At 41.4% G+C, this 20,968-nt stretch overlaps 1 protein-coding gene across 2 annotated transcripts in view; it reads right to left on the reverse strand.

The window, feature by feature from the left end:
- The window catches only part of NAV3 (neuron navigator 3), an 854,219-nt gene that overhangs the window by 627,312 nt on the left and 205,939 nt on the right, over positions 1–20,968 (reverse strand). For both annotated transcript variants that reach the window (XM_030548663.1, XM_030548662.1), the window contains one exon: positions 11,550–11,952. In XM_030548663.1, coding sequence (XP_030404523.1) covers positions 11,550–11,621 — 72 coding nt within the window. In that variant the 5' untranslated portion in view covers positions 11,622–11,952. The remainder of the gene's footprint in view (positions 1–11,549; positions 11,953–20,968) is intronic.

Raw genomic sequence — 20,968 nt, forward strand, 5'->3', positions numbered from 1 at the left:
TGGGCTCTGGGGTGAGGCTGGGGATGAGAGGTTGGGGGTGCAGGACAGTGCTCTGGGCTGGGACCGAGGGCTTCGGAGGGCAGGAGGGGGATCAGGGCTGGGCAGGGCTTTGGGGCATGGGAGGGAGTCAGGGTGGCAGGCTCCAGGTGGTCCTTACCTCAAGCAGCTCCCAGAAACAGCGGGATATCCCCCCTCCGGCTCCTACATGTAGGTGTGGCCAGGTGGCTCCGCCCACTGCCGTGTCTGCAGGAGCTGCCCCTGTAGCTCCTATTGTACTGTGGTTCCTTGTCAATTGGGGCTGCGTGGGGCAGTGCTTGTAGTGGGGGCAGTGTGCGGAGCCCCCTGGTTGCCCCAACACATAGGAGCTGGAGAGGAGACATGCTGCTGCTTCCGGGAGCCATAAGGAGTGAATCAAGACTCCAACTCCACTGCCCAGCTGGAGCAGGGCAAGCCCCAGACCCCACTTCCCGGTGGGAGCTCAAGAGCCAGATTAAAACATCTGGAGGGCTGGATGTGGCCCCCGGGCCATAGTTTGCCCACCTCTGACCTAGACACTAGGGACTGGAGCCTGGGCTCTAGGATTGTGAGGATCCCAGAGCACAGGCTCCAGCCCTGAGCCCAGAAGTCTACACATCAGTGAAAATGCCCCAGCCCTGTGAACCCAAGTGGGCTGGCACAGGCCAGCAGTGGGTGTCCTGTTGCTGTGTAGGCATCTCTCTCTGGATATTGGGGCTTTCCCAAGGTCACATAGCAGTGAGCTGAGACTGGACCCCGGTTCTTTTTGTTCCCAATCCAATGCTCTATCCACTAAACCACACTTCCTTCAGCGTAAATTGATCCCACTGACCAAAATGCTGAAAGGCAGCAATTTTTAGACAGAAGCAGCTAAATAATCATTCACATTCACTTTGATTAGGAAATGACGACAGTCGCGGCTGGCAAGCACTGACCACTTAATAGCAGCCAATGTATACAAGCTGGTTTCTCAAACCTTACTAGAGAACAGCAGCAGCAGAAAGCTTAATATCTTAGCCTATTTGCTCAGCAATTTACTGCCACCAAAATCAAAATACTTCTCCTGTGTCCCAAGGCTAAGAATGAGAATTTTCTTTGTCAAAGTAGAGAGCGAGGGATCAAAAATAGGATTTATAATGGAAGGCTGGTTACAATCTTTTTATTTTTGACAAACAAAAACAGTAGAAATGATTGGGAACCATCAAGTTGCCCAACAGTGAAGCTGCGTAACCATATGGCCTGATTGTCGCTATTTTCATGCCCCCTCCTGCTTTTGTCTGTCTGTGCCTGGTTTCAAATTAGATTGTAAATTCTTTGAGGCAGGTACTCTGTTTACAGAGCCCACCACAATTCAGCCTCAGTCCTGACTGGGATCTTTGGACCTTACTGGAATACAAGTAATAATCACTTTAAGTAAAAGGGAATAAACATGGTCCCATTATATCTAGTTCAAAAGTTTACATTCTTGTAAGTTTCATTTAGATTCTAAATTCAAGGAGACATGAATCTGTCACTTTTTATTGCTGAGCGAAAAGCCATTGTGCTATATAATTAATAATCACTATATAACTCCAGTGTTTACAACCTACATTTTGCTGGAAAGTCATTGAAAACAAAAAAGGCAATCAGAACAAAACAAATCACAAACCCTTCTCTCTCTTCCAATCCCCTCTCCAATGCATGTCAGAAAATAATATAGTATGTGTATATACAAAGTGGTGTTCATCTCAGCTATTTGATTACACAAAAATCTGCCAACACAAACAACTGCTTAGCAGCTGAGTCCCTTCGAACAGAGAGAGATGACGTTCTGGTGTAACTTCTACTTTGTATTCCATAATGAGTTTTATTCAATATCAAGCATGCATTAGCAGCAAGAGCTTAAAGGATAACATCGGGCTGAAAGAAAAGCAGCCAGTTATAGGACTAATGTATAATGATGAAAACCAGAAAACAAAACAAAGTCAGGCAATTTTTTTTTAAAGGAAAGTACTAATAATTTGCATTTTACTTCTTAGTTAGTTTTGTTCAGCTCAGGGTCAAGACATTTCTAAATAAGAGCCTGCTACAGAAAATCAAAAAAGTAATGAAAAGAACAAATACATATTAAAAACAAATGCTTACATATTTATTAGTATGGTCCTAAAATAGTAATAAAAGGACTCCAAAATGCGGAAGAGGCAAGGTCATTTGTTGAATTATTAAAACCTGTTTTCACACTGTATAATACAGGGTGTTAAATACTGCACATTAAACCTAGAGCAAACGAATTTTACAACTGGGACAATTCATGGCAGAGCAGCACATGGAATGATTTCAGTGGGGAGCCAAGGAGTCTACCCAGGAGGATTTTGGCAGATGGATAGAAGGGGATCAAGAGACTTGTGCTGGGGAGCATGGTTCACAGGGAGACATTGTGGAGGAAAAGAGGAAGGAAAGGAGAGGGTTGCAACATGTGGCAGGCCTGCTATGAAGTGGTTCTTGAAACACAAATGCACTCAGGATCAGCGTTCATGTCAAACTCCCTGGCCTGGGCTGGGGAAGCTAACGATCCAACCAGGGGACCAAATTCAGTGATGAATCTTGGTCACATGCCACTTGAGGCATGCTGCGCAAACACTAATACGACTTAGTCATCCTGCAGTCAAAAACCTGCTCAGCTGGGTGGCTTTGCCTTCAGGTGCCCAGTTTACAAGGATTACAAAAACAGAGACTAAAACACTGCATTTTGTAAAAATCAATGGAAATGTCCCTGAACACAGGAGCCTTCTCAGTTTTTTGAGAGACATGTGGTAGTACTGAATGTGATTGTTGGGCTCTACGATTCCTAACCAGGTCTTCAGTCCTCCATTTTCTAAAGGGTTCCCTGAGAGACACACATACATAGTGGGGCAAGGTAGGGGGTAGTAAACGGTGGGGCCCAGGGCAATACAAAAGAACTTGGGAAGAGACAAGGTATGTTTGGGTGGATGGGGAGAGAGGCCTTCCAAAAGGAGATCTGCAACATTATTCAGATCCCCGTTCCTCAGCTATGTGACTCATCCAAAACCAAATCTAGAAAAGAGAATTTAATGGGAAAACTAAAATGCTAGTAAGCACATCTTCCACTACTCCCCGTCTGCTTCATTTTAGTAAATGGGCATGGCACAGAACAGCACTCTTATAAAATTGAAAATCCTCCTCCTTACGAGAAGGAAAAGAGCAAGGCTAGAGGAACGGTACATTTTGCTGGCATGCACACATTCATGTCACTTGCATGTCCAAGAGCCCCATGAACTGGCTTTGTTGATGATGAGGAAAAAATGATTTTTCATGTTACAACTCCCATTGTTATGGTTAGTATTCTATTCAACCAGGTAATTTAAAAAAATACTACATTAATTTTTGGATGTGCTGGCCTTGCTACTGTAACTTTTTATTTATTTGCCTAATTCTGGAGTCTTTATAGCCAAGAAAAACTCCATTGATATCCGTGGCCCTTTAGACTACATAAGGACTGCAGGACTCAGCACTTTTTGAAAGTAAGGACAATCTCTGAAACATGCTCAGACAAAGCTTTAGGGCAGGATTCAAATCCAGTGAAGTTCATTGATTTCAATGGACTTTGGATCAGGCCCTTAACATCTCAAAGCTCCCAAAAAGTAACCTTTCCTGATAATATAAATTATATCAGGAACATAGGTCGGCTTATTTATCTGCCAATATATTACTGAGGTTTACAAATTATGGATTCTTAGCTTTCCCACCTGTTCAAATTTTGGTCTAGGGAGGTTAATAGAGAATACCAAGAAAAATCTTTGCTAATTTAGGGTTCATTTAGACATTTATAATCCTTTTTGTACAGTAAGAGCTTGAGGTGTGTCAAGATTTCAGAATCAGACTCCTTAATGTTATAGCCCAGATTTTTAATAGTATTAGATGTTGCTCCACTTAGCATTGCAATGCCTAACTGACTTGAGAGCCTAAGTCTCATTTTCAAAAGTGACTTCAGCACCTATGTACCATTGAAAGTCAATCACTTAAGCTCCTACATGCCTTGGTCATTTTTGAAAGTGAGACTAGACGTTGCAACATGGAGCGGAGCAATGCCTAAATGCTTCTAAAAATCTGGGCCTATGTCTTTAGCTGTGAGGTAATGACATTGAGGTAGCAAATCCTAATACTGAGAGTGAAGAAAGACCATTACTATAGCATCCTATTAAAACTGAGTGATTTTAAATACAAAGTATTTTAATAGACCAAGACCTCAATGAACAAATATACTCCCAACATACACTTATTGTTAAAGGAAGAAAATGTGTCAGGTTTACTGAATGTACGTATCAGAGAAAACCCATTTTTCTCTTACTCTTTCTCTTCCCCACTCCGCCCCCAACTTTAGGTAACATTAAACAGAGAGCAGTAAATCACTAAGACAACAAATCAGATATGCCAAAACTTTGTTGAGCAATGAAGCAGTGTTGTTTCTGGGATGCCTTTTATACCTTTTCCATCTTTTTTAAAGCATTTTTACAAGCTTACACAAGGTCACATGCATAAGCAATGCTTGAAGATATTGCAGCTTGTATTATTTGCCTGAGTATTGCCTCACACCCGCACGTATGCACATACACACATACACCCTTAAGTGCATGTGGTCTCCTGACTTTGACAAGGCCACAGCTGCAGCAATCATTCAAATGCTTTCCTTTGTCTGCCTGAGGCTAGCAGGTGTTCTTTGAAGATACCAAGTAACCTGGGTAGTCCATCAAAGGAATGTCTTCAGCAAGACTTTCTTGCAAAAAATAGCTATGTTAATTGGGGAATACTGGACATTCTTTTGCAAGCAAGCAAAATACATTACATATATTTGTGCTTGTTGACTGTAAACTATGCACATGAAGAGCAGATCACAGATTTTGATTGGATTTATAAAACAAAGGCACAATACTGAACAATGAAGTATAGTTGAAGTAATCTTTACTGTTGTTTAACATAGTCAAATATGGTAAACAATAGTATTACAGGAGCCAGTTATTCAAGCTGATATCCCAGTGTTCTCTGTACAGTTCAGGACGTACTAAATTCAAACGTGTATCAAATGGAAGCCAGTAAGACAACTGCTCGCTATTCAGATATATGTGTCATTGAACTATATGATTAGATAATATAAGAAATGGAGCAATTACAGTATGCAATGCAAACAATAAATAAGTGCCCATTTCTTACTGGGAAGAAATGTCACTTGTGCAGCTACCTGCCCATGAAACCATGAGTGATGACAGAGGAGTTTGGAGAATTAGTATGAACCACAGGCACAGAGGGACAGCCTGGGGTGAGGGGCCCTGGGAGCACTTTTGGAAGGTGGTAGAAGGGCAGAAGATCCTGATGATCACAGAGGTGGTAAGAGACCCTGCAACAGCCCTTTTCTCCCTCACCCTCATTCTGATTCCTCTGTCCCAGCCCGTTAATTCAAACGGGAATTAATTCAGGGGAGTTCTATGGCCTGTGTTATGCAGAAGGTCAAAACAGATGGTCCCAACAATCCCTTCTGGCCTTGATATCTATAAATTAAACTCTTCCAGCCTGTTCCCCTCTGCTCCTGCCACCCCAGCAATAAAGTCAAGGAGCTTCCTCTTTCTTGCTGAGGCAGCTCCATGCTGCCTGGGTGCCAATAGGTGAGAGCACTGAGATCTTTGAAGACACAGTCTCTGGCACCCAGCCCCACTGTTCTGGCACCCAGCCCTACACCTTTCACCCACAGGGTGCCAGAAAAACTCCTGCTCATTCCTGGAGCCCTGCTATGCGCAAAAATTCTGCAGGGCTGAGAGAATATGGGAGGGGAAGGGCAAATGCGGGCTCTGTGTGACACTTGCCAGTTCTTTAGATGTAATGGAATTCTGAAAAGAAATCATTAGAATTATCATTTTATCATGGGGTTTACCCAATGATTCATGAACTGCACAGGTGTTCAGCCATGGGACAAAACTGTACAGATTTAAAATTCAAGTTACATACAATGGGATGCAAATCTGCACAGTATGAGTGTCATATAAGCATGCAGTACTTAGACCTGTCAGTAATAAAGGCAATATAAGTATCTATTGAGACCTCCATTTTATCTTATACATGGAATTAAGCCCCTCTGCCCAAAAATGTGGAATATGTACAATTTGAGCAGATATCACATACCATCTGGTGTTATCTGTTGGTAAATGTTACCTTTTTAATGGGTACCTATGTACACGTAACTAAAAAGTCACAAGTCCCTACTACAAAAGTGAGCTTTTATCATCTGTCCTGTTTCCCTATGCTCATGCTCAGCTGGCCATCATGAATACAATGTTGCTATGTACAATGTGGCAGAGTGGCCACTGGAAGTAGTGATGCTACAACTAAACTGCCCCAGAGCACTGAGTTTTCTGTTTACCTATGAGAATATGGGTTATGCAAGAGCTTTAGTTTGGTTCTGCCTGGCCCAATCCAGGTAAGGCAGTATTGTTTCACCAGAGCACTGGACATACTAGGTTGAGTCAGATAATTTGCAAAAGGCAGTGCATTCTATCAGGGCTGTCCTTAGGATTTATGGTGCCCTAGGCAGGATTATTAAACTGGTGCCCCTGTGCCTGACTTGATCTGAGCAACATAAACATAAGCTTACACTACTGGAAAACTTGCCACATGCATGTTATTAAAACCAGTTTAACCTAGTGAAGCCACTGTAATGCTGATCGACTAGCACTAAAGAAGTAGCACTATAGAAAAAAATCTGATTTGACAGAATGATGCAAATAATATATTTTTTTTTAATTTGTCAACATATTATTGGAAATTTCTATGAAGAGGTATTGAAATAAGGATTTGTTTTTAATTAAAAGCAATCTTTCTGGCTTTTTGGGCTGCAAAATCAGTAATAATGTCATCGTATGAAAAAGACAAAGTGATGTCTTGTTTGATTGCAAGAATAGCAAGACCAGTCAAGTGTTCCTAACTCATTGTAGAGAGGAGATAGTTTTTAATGAGCTTTAGTTTTGAGAAACTCTGTTCTCCTGATGCTCCTGCTACAGGAATTGTCAGTAGAATACGAGTGACAATGTACACATTAGGATATATCAACAAGTTTGCTGGTATGAATAAACTGTGCAATGTCCATCACTGATTTTGTATGTGGCAACATCGATGACAGTGTACTCAATTCTTCGTACGGTTCAAGTCCATTTAAATCAAAACTATCACCGTGCTTCAGGAGGTTCTCTAGGTTCTTGCACTTTGTCATTAGTTGCTCTTGTTTTCTTATTTTGTTGAATTTAGTCCCGCTCAGCCTGCTGCCAGATGAGTGACTGGAACCCCAGGCCAACAGTGGGTTGAGTGGCTCAGCCGGGGTCTTAGCTGCTGGCCTGCTTAGCCCGCTGCCAGCCTGGGGTTCGTTGGAGGTCCCCAGGCCAGCAGTGGGTGCTGAGTGGGGCTGGTGGCCGGGACCCTGGCTGGCAATGAGGAAGCAGCCGGAACCCCAGAGCATCAAAAATCAGCTGGCATGCCACCTTTGGCACGTGTGCCATAGGTTGCCAACCCCTGCTCTATACCAGTGGTTCCCAACTGGGGTTTGCAAACCCCTGGGGGTTTGCAGAATGTTACAGGGGATTTGCCAGAAAAATTTCACTAATGGTGGCCAGAGGACCCTGGGCATTGGAGACCGCAGGTTGGACCCGGTAGCAGGGCAGACACCCCGAGCCCCATAGAGAGTGGGGCTGGGCAGTTTGGGCTGGCAGCCCGAGTCCCGGCGGTCAGCAAGGGAGCTGGCAGCCTGAACCCCAGTGCTCTGTGCGGGGCTGGCAGCCCGAGTAACAGGAAGAGTGGGGCTGGGCAGTTGGGGCTGACAAACTGAGCCCTGCCCCCATCAGTGGGGGAGCCGGCAGCCCGAACCCCAGCCTGAGCCCCAGGAAGAGCGGGGCGGGCAGTTGGGGCATCCATCACACTGAGGAAATTTAAACTTAAATCCCTGAAAATATTCATTTTTAGGAGGGGGTTCATGACACTTCACAATTTGGTGAAAGGGGTTCGTGGGCTGTTAAAGTTTGGGAACCCCTGCTCTATACACTAGTAAGGAGATGAGCATCTTACAGTTGCTGGAGGGCTCTATTTAGCAGTAACAGGGCTATAGGAAAGTCAGTCAACATTTTTTGTTTTTCTGATGAAACTGGCCCATTCCCTTCCCCATACCAAACTTGTCACAAATAATTGTCAACAACTTAATTTTCTGTTTTTTGGCTAAGATATTGATTTTTTTTTTTAAATTGAAATTGAATTCAGGATTGTTAGCAAGCATTTTTGGCAAACAAATTTGTTAAATGACAATCTAAATGGCAACACAGCACTGCTTTCATGCTTGACTCACCCCCCAACCTGCTGGTCCAACTGCTGAAGTAGAGGAGGATATAGGTGGAAAACTGCAGGACCCCAAAATCCACCTCTTAGGGTGCCGAGTGGCAACAGCAGCAGCAAACCCTCAGGTCCAATCACATGCCAATAGGCACCTCCACCAGCCTAACGGACCACGGTGAAGTTAGCACAGCATCTGATCTCGGGGGGGGGCACCCACGGAGCCACAGCAGCTCATCCTGCCCTGTGCAGCTTCGCCCAGGGGAGAGATGCGCTCCCCAGCTAGGGTGACCGGATCTAGATGTCCTGATTTTATAGGGCCAGTCCCGATATTTGGGGCTTTGTCTTATATAGGCACCAGAGCCTATATAAGAAAAGACCCCAAAATTGGGACTGTCCCTATAAAAGTGGGACATCTGCTCACCCTACCCCAACCCCCTGTCCTGATTTTTTGCACATGCTATCTGGCTATCCCTAGCCCAGACCTATGCGACGATTCCAGTCCTGGCTGCCTGCCAAGGAAGTGAGTTACTTTCACTTTCATTCTTCAGCAGGCAGCCAGAGAGGGCAGGAGGGAGAGAGGAGTGCTCCATGGGGGGAGGGAGAAAGATGGGGTGCTCCATGGGGTAAGGGGGAGAAGAATGGATGTTATGGGGGACAACAAGGGATACTGCCAGAGCCGCCGAGCCTGCCTCACTTCACACTGGGGGAAAGAGTCACACTCACAGGTGAGTTCCTTCCCCCACCCCTTCCCAGAGACCCCAGCAGACAATCCCCTCCCTCAGACTGTGCTACATTCGGCTCTCTCTAGGACCCAGCAGCCCTGCTCTCACATGCTCCACTGCTTCCCGTCTGTCTGGCAGAGTGGTGCCCCCAGACCTAGTGGTGCCCTAGGCGGCTGCCTAGTCAGCCTATGGCTAAGGACGGCCCTACATTCTATAAAAGCAGGGCACAGTGCTGCCAAATTTATAACCAGCTGCAATGTAAATAAATAACCCACGCTGCTTATGTCTGCATTTCACATTTCTACATACTACAAACCAGGCCTTGAAAAGTCTCGGATGATCAACATACAAACCCTTTTAAAATCACACCAGTTTATTCGTTAATGAACCCGATAACAATAGCTTCTTACAGAAAGATTAAGGATTCCTGTTAGCAATGAAAATGAATTTCAGAGATTCTTGTTGCTTTTTATTAATTCATAAATATCTAGATCACAGCACATACTGATTATAGAAGCTATAAAACAGTGTTCTCCAGTCCTTGCTTAGTTAGTTCTTCTAGTGCTAGATAAAGAATCCTCAAACTTATTCAAAGAAAAGAAATTGACCTCAAGTACACCAGACCACCTTTGAAACAATCTCCATCTTTCTAGGAAACATGAGTCTCCCTCGAACCTAGATCTGCTGCATAATAGGTTCACCACCACTACTAGGCCAGGAAGGAGCAATCTTTCACTTGAAGAAAGAGGGGAAAGGAGGGAGCTGGAGGGATTTGTTTAAAATACCAGACTGAAGCACATTACACTCAACATTGGATAATACTCAGAAAGCAATACTTGCATTTTGATTAATACTAATATTGCTCATCTTTTGCTTTTGTGTGGAAGACAGATGGGAATTGGGGTTGGAAAGAAGTCTCAAGCTCGAAGTCAATTATGTCATATCATACCTTTGAGCATTTTGAGTATTTTCTGTTACACAAAAAGGAGCTCAAAGGCTCAATAAATGTTCTCAGTACAGTACCAGTAGTTGGACATATTTTGTCATATGTGTTATCCTGCTATATTTCCAGCAATTCCCAATACTTTCAGAAGACTAACAGCTGTGAATGGCCTAGTTTAACACACAGACTCCAGGGATCCTCCAAGTATTGAGTTCTGACTGGACTTGCAACAGTTGCATTTAGGCTGTCAGTAAAATCCACTGACTTGTAGCTTTCAATTTAAGGTCAAAATTAATTACTTGGCCAATGACTTTTACTTCTATTTAATTTCCAAAGTTTTAGTGGCTCTTATTGACAAATCTGTATAATAACAAACTTTTCAATATGTAACATACCAGTCTTCCACTGGAATTTTAAAAGTGATTTGGAAGCAATGAAAAGTTACTGCTCAGTGCAGAGATTTGCAGAACTGGTTGCAAATTCTTTGAACTCAGACTTACAGAGCTCAGGGCCTCTCACCTTTTTTTTCCATTCTAGTGGGAAGAAGGAGGAGATTCCCAATTTCATTTTTAAATTATTATTTCATGAGGGCAGGTGGGGGGGGGGGGGACGGACAGAAGAGGGAAATGGTGTAATTCTCCTCAAATTTCAGAAACCTAATAATACTCACATTCTTTAAGTTGCACTGTGTAGCTTTTTCTATCTGCCTGGTCATAAACAAGTGAAGTTTATTTTTGCTGAACAGATGCATATGCTAAGGAACCTATAAAACCCAGTAGGCATCATTTTCTACAGTTTTACTTATGGGCAGGTGCCACAAGAGGTTAATGCACTAGCCAGAGTACTCAATTTATATACTGGCTTAGGTCACAAGTGAAGTGGTGTTTGATGGACTCATCCTAGTCCCTGAGCACAAAACCATCACACAGTTTTAAACGTTTACCATTCTGTGTTCAAGAGAAGCCCAAGACATAAATAGCATCTAATGATCCTCTTTGGATAACAAAAAAGCAAGATCTAACATAGTGAAGGATCTAGATAAGCCGAAAGGAGGTCTGATATAGCATAAAAATCATTTTCTTTAATTAAACTACATAAGATAGTCCAGAAACATGGACTAAAATGAATGACAAGTTTGATAACAGAACTGTTCAGAATTACTATTGGGATGCTCTCTCTGTAAGGGATGAAGCACTCAGACAACGTCAGCACAAAGTTAAACACATATTCCAGATCAGCAGGACTTTGGCATGAAGTCAGCATTGATAGCAAAGTAAAGTTTTGTCAACTAATTTTCTAAACAAATTCGGGGGGGCGGGAGGAGTAGCAAATTGACCCGGCAATAACAAAATTCAGATTCCTAACAATCTGCTGTACAGCAATACTCTACAAGTAAAAAGGCAGATTACTATATCTTGTAAAGCGTTTTAGTTTCCAGCTTATTGAAATCACACTAAGAATGCATAAGCAGTTCAAAGTTAGCTAATTAACATCAACAATAATCTTACCTTCTTCTGATCTTCTAGCTTGTGACTTATTGGATTCCTTCCATGTCTGTTCATTTCTGAAGATAAATCCATCACATTCACGCCCTGCCCGTCAAAACGGAATCGGTTCAGCAAGACAGCAAACTAATCCAAAATGTGGGAACTACAAACACACAGACCTGCTGCTTTTTCCATCACAGGCCTTCGCTGAACTTCATTGACTCCAAGGAATGATTAAAAAATCCATCGATCGAGTAGAGAAAATAAACTTTGCAATTTACTCCTCGTACCTTCCAAACCAGCATATCGTTTTTAAAAGTTCACCCATTAAAAAAGAAACATTCACCAAATACTTTAGTTCCAACTGCTATCTTCCGTCACAGGTTTCCATTTTAAATAAGGTTACATCCCCTCTGTGAACCTGCTGAGAAAGAGATATGTAACAAGATTAGTTTGAAATTTGTCATAACCCTTTGTAGTTAATTCTCTCCTCTCTATGGCACTTTTATTACTGAAAGTAGCTACCAAAGCTGCTTTGCGAGTCAGTCTAGCTGAAAGAAAAGCCATACTCTGACAAGAATGTTATGATTCCTGATGTCAGATTTGTGTCCGTTTATTCTTTTGCATAGAGACTGCCCGGTTTGGCCAATGTACATGGCAGAGGGGCATTGCTGGCACATGATGGCATATATCACATTGGTAGATGTGCAGGTGAATGAGCCCTTGATGGCGTGGCTGATGTGATTAGGTCCTAAGATGATGTCACTTGATTAGATATGTGGACAGAGTTGGCATAACGATCATAACATTCAAAAACCAGTAGAAGAACACTTCAACCTCTCTGGTCACTCAGTAACAGACTTAAAGGTGGCAATTTTGCAACAGAAAAGCTTCAAAAACAGACTCCAGCGAGAAACTGCTAAACTTGAATTAATATGCAAACTACATACCATCAATTTAGGCTTGAATAGAGACTGGGAATAGCTGAGCCATTACACAAATTGAATCTATTTCCCCATGTTAAGTATCCTCACACCTTCTTCTCAAACTGTCTGAAATGGGCCATCTTGATTATCACTACAAAAGGTTTTTTCTCTTGCTGATAATAGCTCATCTTAATTAATTAGCCTCTTAGAGTTATATATATATCTCCTTACTATATGTTCCATTCTATGCATCCGATGAAGTGGTCTGTAGCCCATGAAGGCTTATGCTCAAATAAATTTGTTAGTCTCTAAGGTGCCACAAGTACTCCTGTTCTTTTTGAGGATACAGACTAACACAGCTACTACTCTGAAACTCCGAGAAGCTCCATGCCAGCCTCATCACCTTAGGGTATATACGGTAGCATATACCTCACGGACCACATGTGTACTCTGCATAGAGTTGCAAGGAAAAAGGCAAACAAAAACTGCTTAGAGTAAAGGTACAGATATTAATCCTACATCCTTTGGTCATACTATCCCAGAACATTTTTTGTCAGTGTCTTAGGAAGGTGATAGTCCATCTGCCAACAACAGGGTTATGAGGCAAGAGAAAACTCACGGTCAAATTACTAAGTCCCCAGCCAGTGTAAGAATTTTTTTTTTTTAAAAAGCAAATATTTGTAGAGGATTACAGTTGGGAAAAAAAATCAGTAAAAGTGACATTTGCTTGCCAAAACTCTTTGTTCTATTAATAACAATAACTGAAAGAGCCAAAAATATATTTTCATGCTTGTGTACAATAAAACTGTGGACTACTGATGCCTTTAGTGCAATTAAAAGCCAATTGTATTTGAATTGATTTAATTGATAGGATGAAGCTCACATAAAAAATTAATTTAAATGCATTGTCAATGCATTTTAAATGCACAATATTCACAGTGTGACTTATAACCATTTAGTGGGAAATGAAAAATATTTGTAGTTAGAGAGTATAAAGCAATGTGCAGTAGTTGAACAAGTGTAATAGAACATGTGATTTATGTCCAATAAGATGAGTTTTAAAAAGGTTATTTGCTCATACATAACCTTATCCAAAACCCAATGAAGTCAATAGAAAGGCTCCCATTGGCTTTAATGGGCTCTGAAACAGGACCTCAGGTGTAGGTCAACATTTCAATGTAATTTATCACAATATGTAGATAGGCTAAAAATTTCAAACCTTAGGTGCCTGAAATTAGTCTCCAAATTGCATATCTAGGCACCTAGATAAAAGCTGCTTCATGCTGCCATTATCTTCTTGGGGAGCTCCATCACCTCTGAAGTTCAGGGCACTTTTATCTGGGTGCCTAACTGTGGCTTTGGGAACCAAACTTTACACACCCAAGATTCCAAAATTTGTTTGTAATTCACATCAGGATTTCAGTGAGTATTCTGCACTCACAAATCATTTATATCTGAATGCTGCTCTTTGCTCACACTATGACAGAAGATTTCCCACTACACGAGGTTTCCAACCCATTCCTAGGATTGGAACTTCTCCATGTTTATTCCTCCTTCTGTTTTATATTTTTGCCTAAGACTTTAAAGGCAGAACATACTGGAGTCAGTGGAGTGAGATCAGGGATTCTTATGTAGTTTTCAGTTTCTGACACTCGTGTTTACTCTAACAGGAAAAAAAAAAAGGAACAATAGTTCCTCTGGCCACGTCCAGACTAGGAATTAAAATCGATTTTAGATACGCAACTTCAGCTACGAGAATAACGTAGCTGAAGTCGAATTTCTAAAATCGAGGTACTCACCAGTCTGGACGGGGCTCCATCGATGTCCGCGGCTCTCCGTGTCGATTCCGGAACTCCGTTCGGATTGATGGAGTTCCGGAATCGATGTAAGCGCGCTCGGGGATCGATACACCGCGTCCAGACTAGACGCGATATATCGATCCCCGAGCAATCGATTTTAACCCGCCGATGCCGCGGGTTAGTCTGGACGAGGGCTCTACCATGACAGGAGCAAGGTCTCTCATGAATCACTTCATGAAGAAAATACACCATGGGTGTTTGTTGTGCAGGGCTACTGCCATATGTTAGATGAACTGTTACGCGTGAGGATGAACAGCGGGTGGGATAAACCCAACAGTGGAATTAAAGTGAGCATGCAAAAATGACACACCTAGTGAAAGCCCATTATTGCATTGAGTAAAGAACACAATGGGTATGTCTATACTGCAATGTAAGCCCAGGTGCAAGCCTAACCCCCATTCAATTTACACACAAATCACACTAACCCAGTGATCGGAGCCAGGGTCCCAGGACCCCACAGGAGTGGAGAGTCTTAGCCTGAGTCAAGCCATGACCAGGGTTCAAGCCCTACTACTTTGCAATGTAGACTTTGCCCCACCAGACGCATGTATTCCACAATCCCACAGACCGACTTGCTTTGTGCACTGGACAGTCAAGTTAGGTGGACAGTCATATCTTCCCACACTCCACCACCAAAAAAAGGCTAGAGTGGCATGTTTTGCTAGGAAGTCTGAGATATGGGTGGTTGAGCTCAGGCCCGCATAATGCAGTGCGCATGCTAGAGCCCCAGGTTGGAACCCAGGGTTCAACAATTCCTAACCTGGGGTTACAAACAAGTGTAGATGCTCAAGCCCTAGATTAACAAACCCAGGGACTGCTAACTTGAGTTCTACTAACCTTGGTCTTACATTGCAGCATGGCGGTACCCAAAGTGTCCAACTCAAAACCGGGTAGTCAAAGTCCATCTCACTGATCCGGCAAAGGTTCTGTGAGTAATAAAGCCGCAGTTTTTCCCAGAACCACTGAAATGTGAAACATTAAGTTCTTTCCACTGTATGTTATACTTGTGATAACAGCAAATGGCTACTCATTCACTCAATCAGGGTGTCCTGATAAATAAAGGTACATCTCTACTGGTGAGTTAGGGGATTGAAATCAGTGTGTTATACTGCATGGGGGAAGCAACTGGATGAGTGCATCACATGAGCAGCTTTGTTTTGCCAAGCGTATAGTTTTAGTCTGAAGCACAAAACCCAGAGATTGTAGATTCTGAGATGAAAGGTGGTTTTTGGGTTTTTTTTTTTTTTGGCAACTGGAAAAGTGCAGGACCAGGTTATGAAAATACTCACAAAAGATTATTCAAAATCTTTACACTGTATGGAAAATATGTTTCTATTCATTATTTAAGGCATGATCCAAAGCTCCTATAGTCAATGAAAAGGATTTCAGACTTCAGGGGGCTTTGGACCAAGGCCTTAATGTTTCTAAAGTATACTTAAGATGAACGGTACTGAGTACTATTATTCATACTTACTGTACCTGCACAGTTAAAAACTAACTTTTATAAATGAAAAAGTCTTGTTGCATCACAAAGCAGATCAATTTCAGTAATAGTTTATAAATTTCAGTGATACTTGAGGGATGTCCTGAGTTCATAAATTGCAGGGTGTGAGGATACACACATGAAATGCTATTGCTGCAGACAACATCTGGACTTTGCAAAGTTTGTTGCATACGTACAATAATTTTATTGCTCAGTGTGTCCAAGATAAGAACTGCTTGATTTTGACTTCTTGGTTCATTTGGTTGTCTGACATGTATATCATATTATCCCCTTTACTAAGCAATCACACTACACTGTGAAACTGCTGGTGTTATAATGCAGGAGCTGAACAGAATGCATTTTTTTTATTAGATTGGCCTTATTACCGTAAGCACACAAAGCACAGAAAGGCAGTCTGTATGTATTTCATTCAGTGCTTTTTTCAGGGTCTTCAAACTTTTCAGATGAGGGATTGTAATTCATGCCCTCAATTGATAAATCAGATTTATGGTAGCCCCAAATTTATAATTCTCTATTTTATTTTATATGGGATTTTTTAACATGTAGGCAATAATAGTAAAAAAAAAAAAAAAAAAAAAAAAGTCTGCCTTTCATAACTGTATTTCTCATTATTCATGCTGTAATGAAAAATCCAAGTATCAAACTCTTGATGACAGAGCTCTCTCACTCAGTTATCTAGTAAGGCAACAGAGAACAAAGAACAAGGGAGTTCTTTAACACTTTCATTCAGGTAACAGAGAGGTAACATTTACTGATAATCTCTCATCACTTCAGAATATACATCACAATACAGTCTGGCATATAAAACAATCAGGCCCAGGTTTTTAAAGGTATTTAGGCATTGCTATGCTCAGCGCTGCAAAGTCTAATTTATTTAGTAAACTAAGTCTCACCTTCAAGAGACTAAAGCACTTCTTCCTTGCGTTTATCCCAAACAAGGTCCTCTCTACAAATCCTCTCCCTCCAACGTGCTCTCAGTTCAGTGCCATCTCATCTATCACCCCACATACAAATTTGTCTTCCTTTATGACATCCTATTACTTTTTGGGTCAGCCTCTTTTTCCTTCAAGCGTGATATGTGGGATTCTCCTACTCATCTAGTCTAGATGGTGCTTTACCTGACCAAGCCACCTGTGCCCACACTCCCTCATTGCTTTTTATGAATGTTATTTTGAACATGACTCTAGCTTACACATTCTTCATATTGTCTTTATTGTTTACACCACTCATCCATCTCAACATGCGCATTGCTCATATTTCTTGCTGCCCAACATTCAGCATCATACATTAAACCTGGATGGACCACCATTTTATAGACTTTCTCTTTTAATCTTACGAGGATCTTCCCATCACGTACTACACCATTTCTCTCTCTCCATTTGAGCCAGACATTTATTATCCTAACTCTAATTTTGCCCCCCATTTCCAGATTTTCCCAGATTCTGGAACCCAGATACCTGAAACTGTGTGTTTTTGGTATTGTCTGCCCATCTAGTTTCAAGCATAAATCTTCAGTGTTCACGTTATTAAAATTACAGACATATGCTCTGTTTTTCCTCTGCTTGTTTGGAGCCCATGTCTCTCCAGCACATCTCTCCACTTAGGAAATGAAAATGAGATGCAGGCTCTTGAATGGGCTAGGAGTTCCAATGTTGAGTGCACCAATGCGTTAAAAATCTGGGCCTTAGGGCCTGATTCAGCTCTACTGAAGTCAATGATAAGGCTTCCACTGACTTCAACGGGTATTGTGTAAGGTCCTTAATTAGATGGTATAAAAAGTAAGATGCACCTATTTTGATCAGCCATGCATTCTTAGGACTCAAAGGACAATACTTAGGAGAATATTTAACTTCCTTTGTAATGTGCATCTAAAGGTGAAAAGCTTTGTAAGAGCAAAGTATATTAATAGATAAATAAGCATAATAATAACCTGAAATAGTCTTCACTTTTGGAAGTTTCAGTAAATGAAACTAATGAGAAATATTTTGGCCCTGATCCTACTCCCATTTATATCAATGACAAAACTCCCACTGACTTAAATGGTGCAGGAACAGTCTCTTTTAAGAAAAGGAAAAGGGCCATTCAGTCTAATATGCCTTCCTTGCTTGAATGACATTTATTTTAAATCACATCTTCCTCCATCACTGTTCCCCTCAATCCGCCTGATCACCAGACACAAAGTTAGGTGCTGCTTTAACTTATACTACTTAGGACAAATCCTGCAAACTTTATTCAGGCAAAGGCTCCTATTGTCTTCCACTGAAAGCACTGATTAAGGGCTGCAGGATTTGACTCTTTGTTCCAATAATATTTCCAGGTAACTTATTCCATATTTTTATTACCCTTTGCAAGAAACATGTAGTATGGACAAAGTTCCCTCATCACTTCCAGATTCTTAATTTACTCAACATAAATAAATCAAAATAAATAAATCCGCAAGTAAGATGGCAGAATAGGGTAGTATGTTAGCATCCACCTCGGAAGACCTTGTTTAAATCCTGGCTTTAGGACTCAACCATAGCTAGTTGGTGGGACTGGCTTAGTCCCTGCATTGTTTCACATGACAAAACCCACCATATATTATTTTTATTCTGTGTTCAAGAGAGGACCACAGGTGGAATAGCTACACTGTTTTGGTCAGGATGGAGTGCATGTATGTGCCTGCACTATTCCTGACTCTAGCCAATTCCAAGTTAGGCCTTCTTTTTTATAAGCAACAGATTTGCACCAACTTCGGGGGAGGGGGGGGAACAAATTAAACCAAAGAATAACATAGGAATCTTATAGTTTTGCTTCTGTAGTGATATTTTGCAGACCAAGATAGTGTTTCCCTTTATTTTACCAGACTGAGTGCACATTTTTGTATTGAGTCCACAGCTCACATTTTTTTTAGCCTTTTTAGCTAAAGCAATATGCTTCCTAGCAATATGAGAGCTGTCCATTGGTTATCATACTCCCAGAAGCCATTGCCAAAACTGCTGAAGCAACTGTAATTCCTTACTTTCACCCCCAGTAGTCAGAGATATATCCCAGAATGGAGTTTGCTTGGATTCTGGCTATAGTCCTTCCACAAAAGTCAAATGAATGTACTTGATCATTTTTTTATTTCATTTCAGCTTTTGTTAGCAACTTCATTATATTGATTGAGATGCTCTGCATAGCACCTAGAGCCTCTGTTATATATCATTTTATTTCACACAGGAATGTTCTTTCTCGCGCCCATCATCAATTCTTTGGCCATCAAGCATCAGAGAGAGAAAGAGAGAAAATATATCCAAGAATATATTCTTGAGAGATAGTCAGTATCAACTACATGCTCCATTCCACTTTTTTTTTCATATTTTCTACAGAATTCAAGTGCAGCAAAACAAGTCCATTGGAGGCACAGTACTCTACACCAAGACACATGACTAAGTGCCACCATCTAACAGAATTAGGTTATCATCTGAGCAGGCATTGTGCTGCTGGAGATGCACTCTTTCAAATATGTTAAATTAATATATATCATATAGCACTTTTGCTAGATTAGAGGCGTTATCTTCAGTGACTTGGCCATATTTCAACTTGTGCAATTACTTAAATTCCCTATCTAATTTCCCCCTCTAATTTCAATGATACATAATATTCTCCATTCCTGTTCAGAATTGTTCTGTAGTGTTACTGAACACTATTAAAACAATGTCGTGTCTCAACTCCGAGACGGCCGCACTTCAGTGGTGGACAACATAATTTATATATGCAAAGTGCTTTGGGAACCATTAGGAGGAAAATATGAGTTAGTTATTGTATAAATATACCTGTGAGTATACTTTGGTCTTTTTTTTTTATTATTACTGCTGGCACAGTAGGAGCCCTTAGTTCTTTACAAACTAAGAAGAAAGGTGCATGTGCTTATGAGCTTACAGAATCTATTAGATATAGCAAAGTATGATAATGAATTGCAGAGAATGAAAAGGATGAGACTTGGGTTACAACTGTAAAAGACCATGAGATACTCTTATGTAAATATCTTACTGGTTGCTCTAGTTACAAACACTTATATTTAACTCAATATATCATATTGTAATAATTGTTTGAGAAGTGTTCGAAAGATGTGAGGCTCCCTGTAATAATTTATTAATATTATATGCTGTTCATTGGCTTGTTCTGAGGCTGCTTGATTTATCGATAAAAGGGGTTAATTCAAGAAGGGGTTGGCTGCACAGAAAGAAGGACATTGGCTCCTGATAACATCTCTGAAAACACCAGAGCTAAAATAGAGCCACCTGTTGCAAAGTCCATTGCCAACACCCTTTGGAGCCAGCCAAAATGGTTTAAACTGGCTCAGGAGACACAGGAGAAGGCAAAGGACATGGCTGAACTTAAGAAACACCCTTTTTGAAGAGGGGAAATGGGCAGTTTAGAGTTAAGCTGAACACAGACTCCAGAGGCTGGGGTGTCTGAGGTGAGACAGGCTTATCTAGGGTTATAGGTCAGATAGTCTTATGTAGAGATCCTTTATTGTACTTGTCATAACATTTCTTCCCAGATCTGGACCTTAGCGTCTAAAATATGGGTGTTAGCATGAAAACCTCCAAGCTTAATTACCAGCTTAGATCTGATATCGCTGCCACCAGACAGGAATTATACAGTGCCTAGCTCACTGTGGTCTCCCCAAAACCTTCCCTGGGGGACCCCCAGACGCAAATGCCTTGAGTCTTACAACAAAGGGAAATAACCCCCTCCCCTTGTTTCCTTATTACTTCCTCCCAGGTTCCCTTCCCTGGACAACCCTAGGAGATTCCCTGCTTCAAGTCCTTGAAACACAATTACTGAGAGATCAAATCTCCCTCTCCCCTCACCCATAGGGTATGCAAAGTCAGGCTTAGTAAATCTAACACAAAGAGAGTTTCCCCCTGACTTCTTCCTCCCACCAATTCCCTGGTGAACTGCAGACTCAATTCCCTGGAGTCCCCACTAAAGAAAAAACTCCAACAGGTCTTAAAAAGAAAGCTTTATATAAAAAGAAAGAAAAAGGACATAAAATGGTCTCTGTATTAACGTGACAATATACAGGGTCAATTGCTTAAAAGAAAAATGAATAAACAGCCTTATCCAAAAAGAATACACTCCAGCAACTACACACATGTAAATAAAAAAACCCAATATAAA

This window comes from Gopherus evgoodei, chromosome 1, assembly GCF_007399415.2.
Source record: "Gopherus evgoodei ecotype Sinaloan lineage chromosome 1, rGopEvg1_v1.p, whole genome shotgun sequence".
NCBI lineage: Eukaryota > Metazoa > Chordata > Testudines > Testudinidae > Gopherus > Gopherus evgoodei.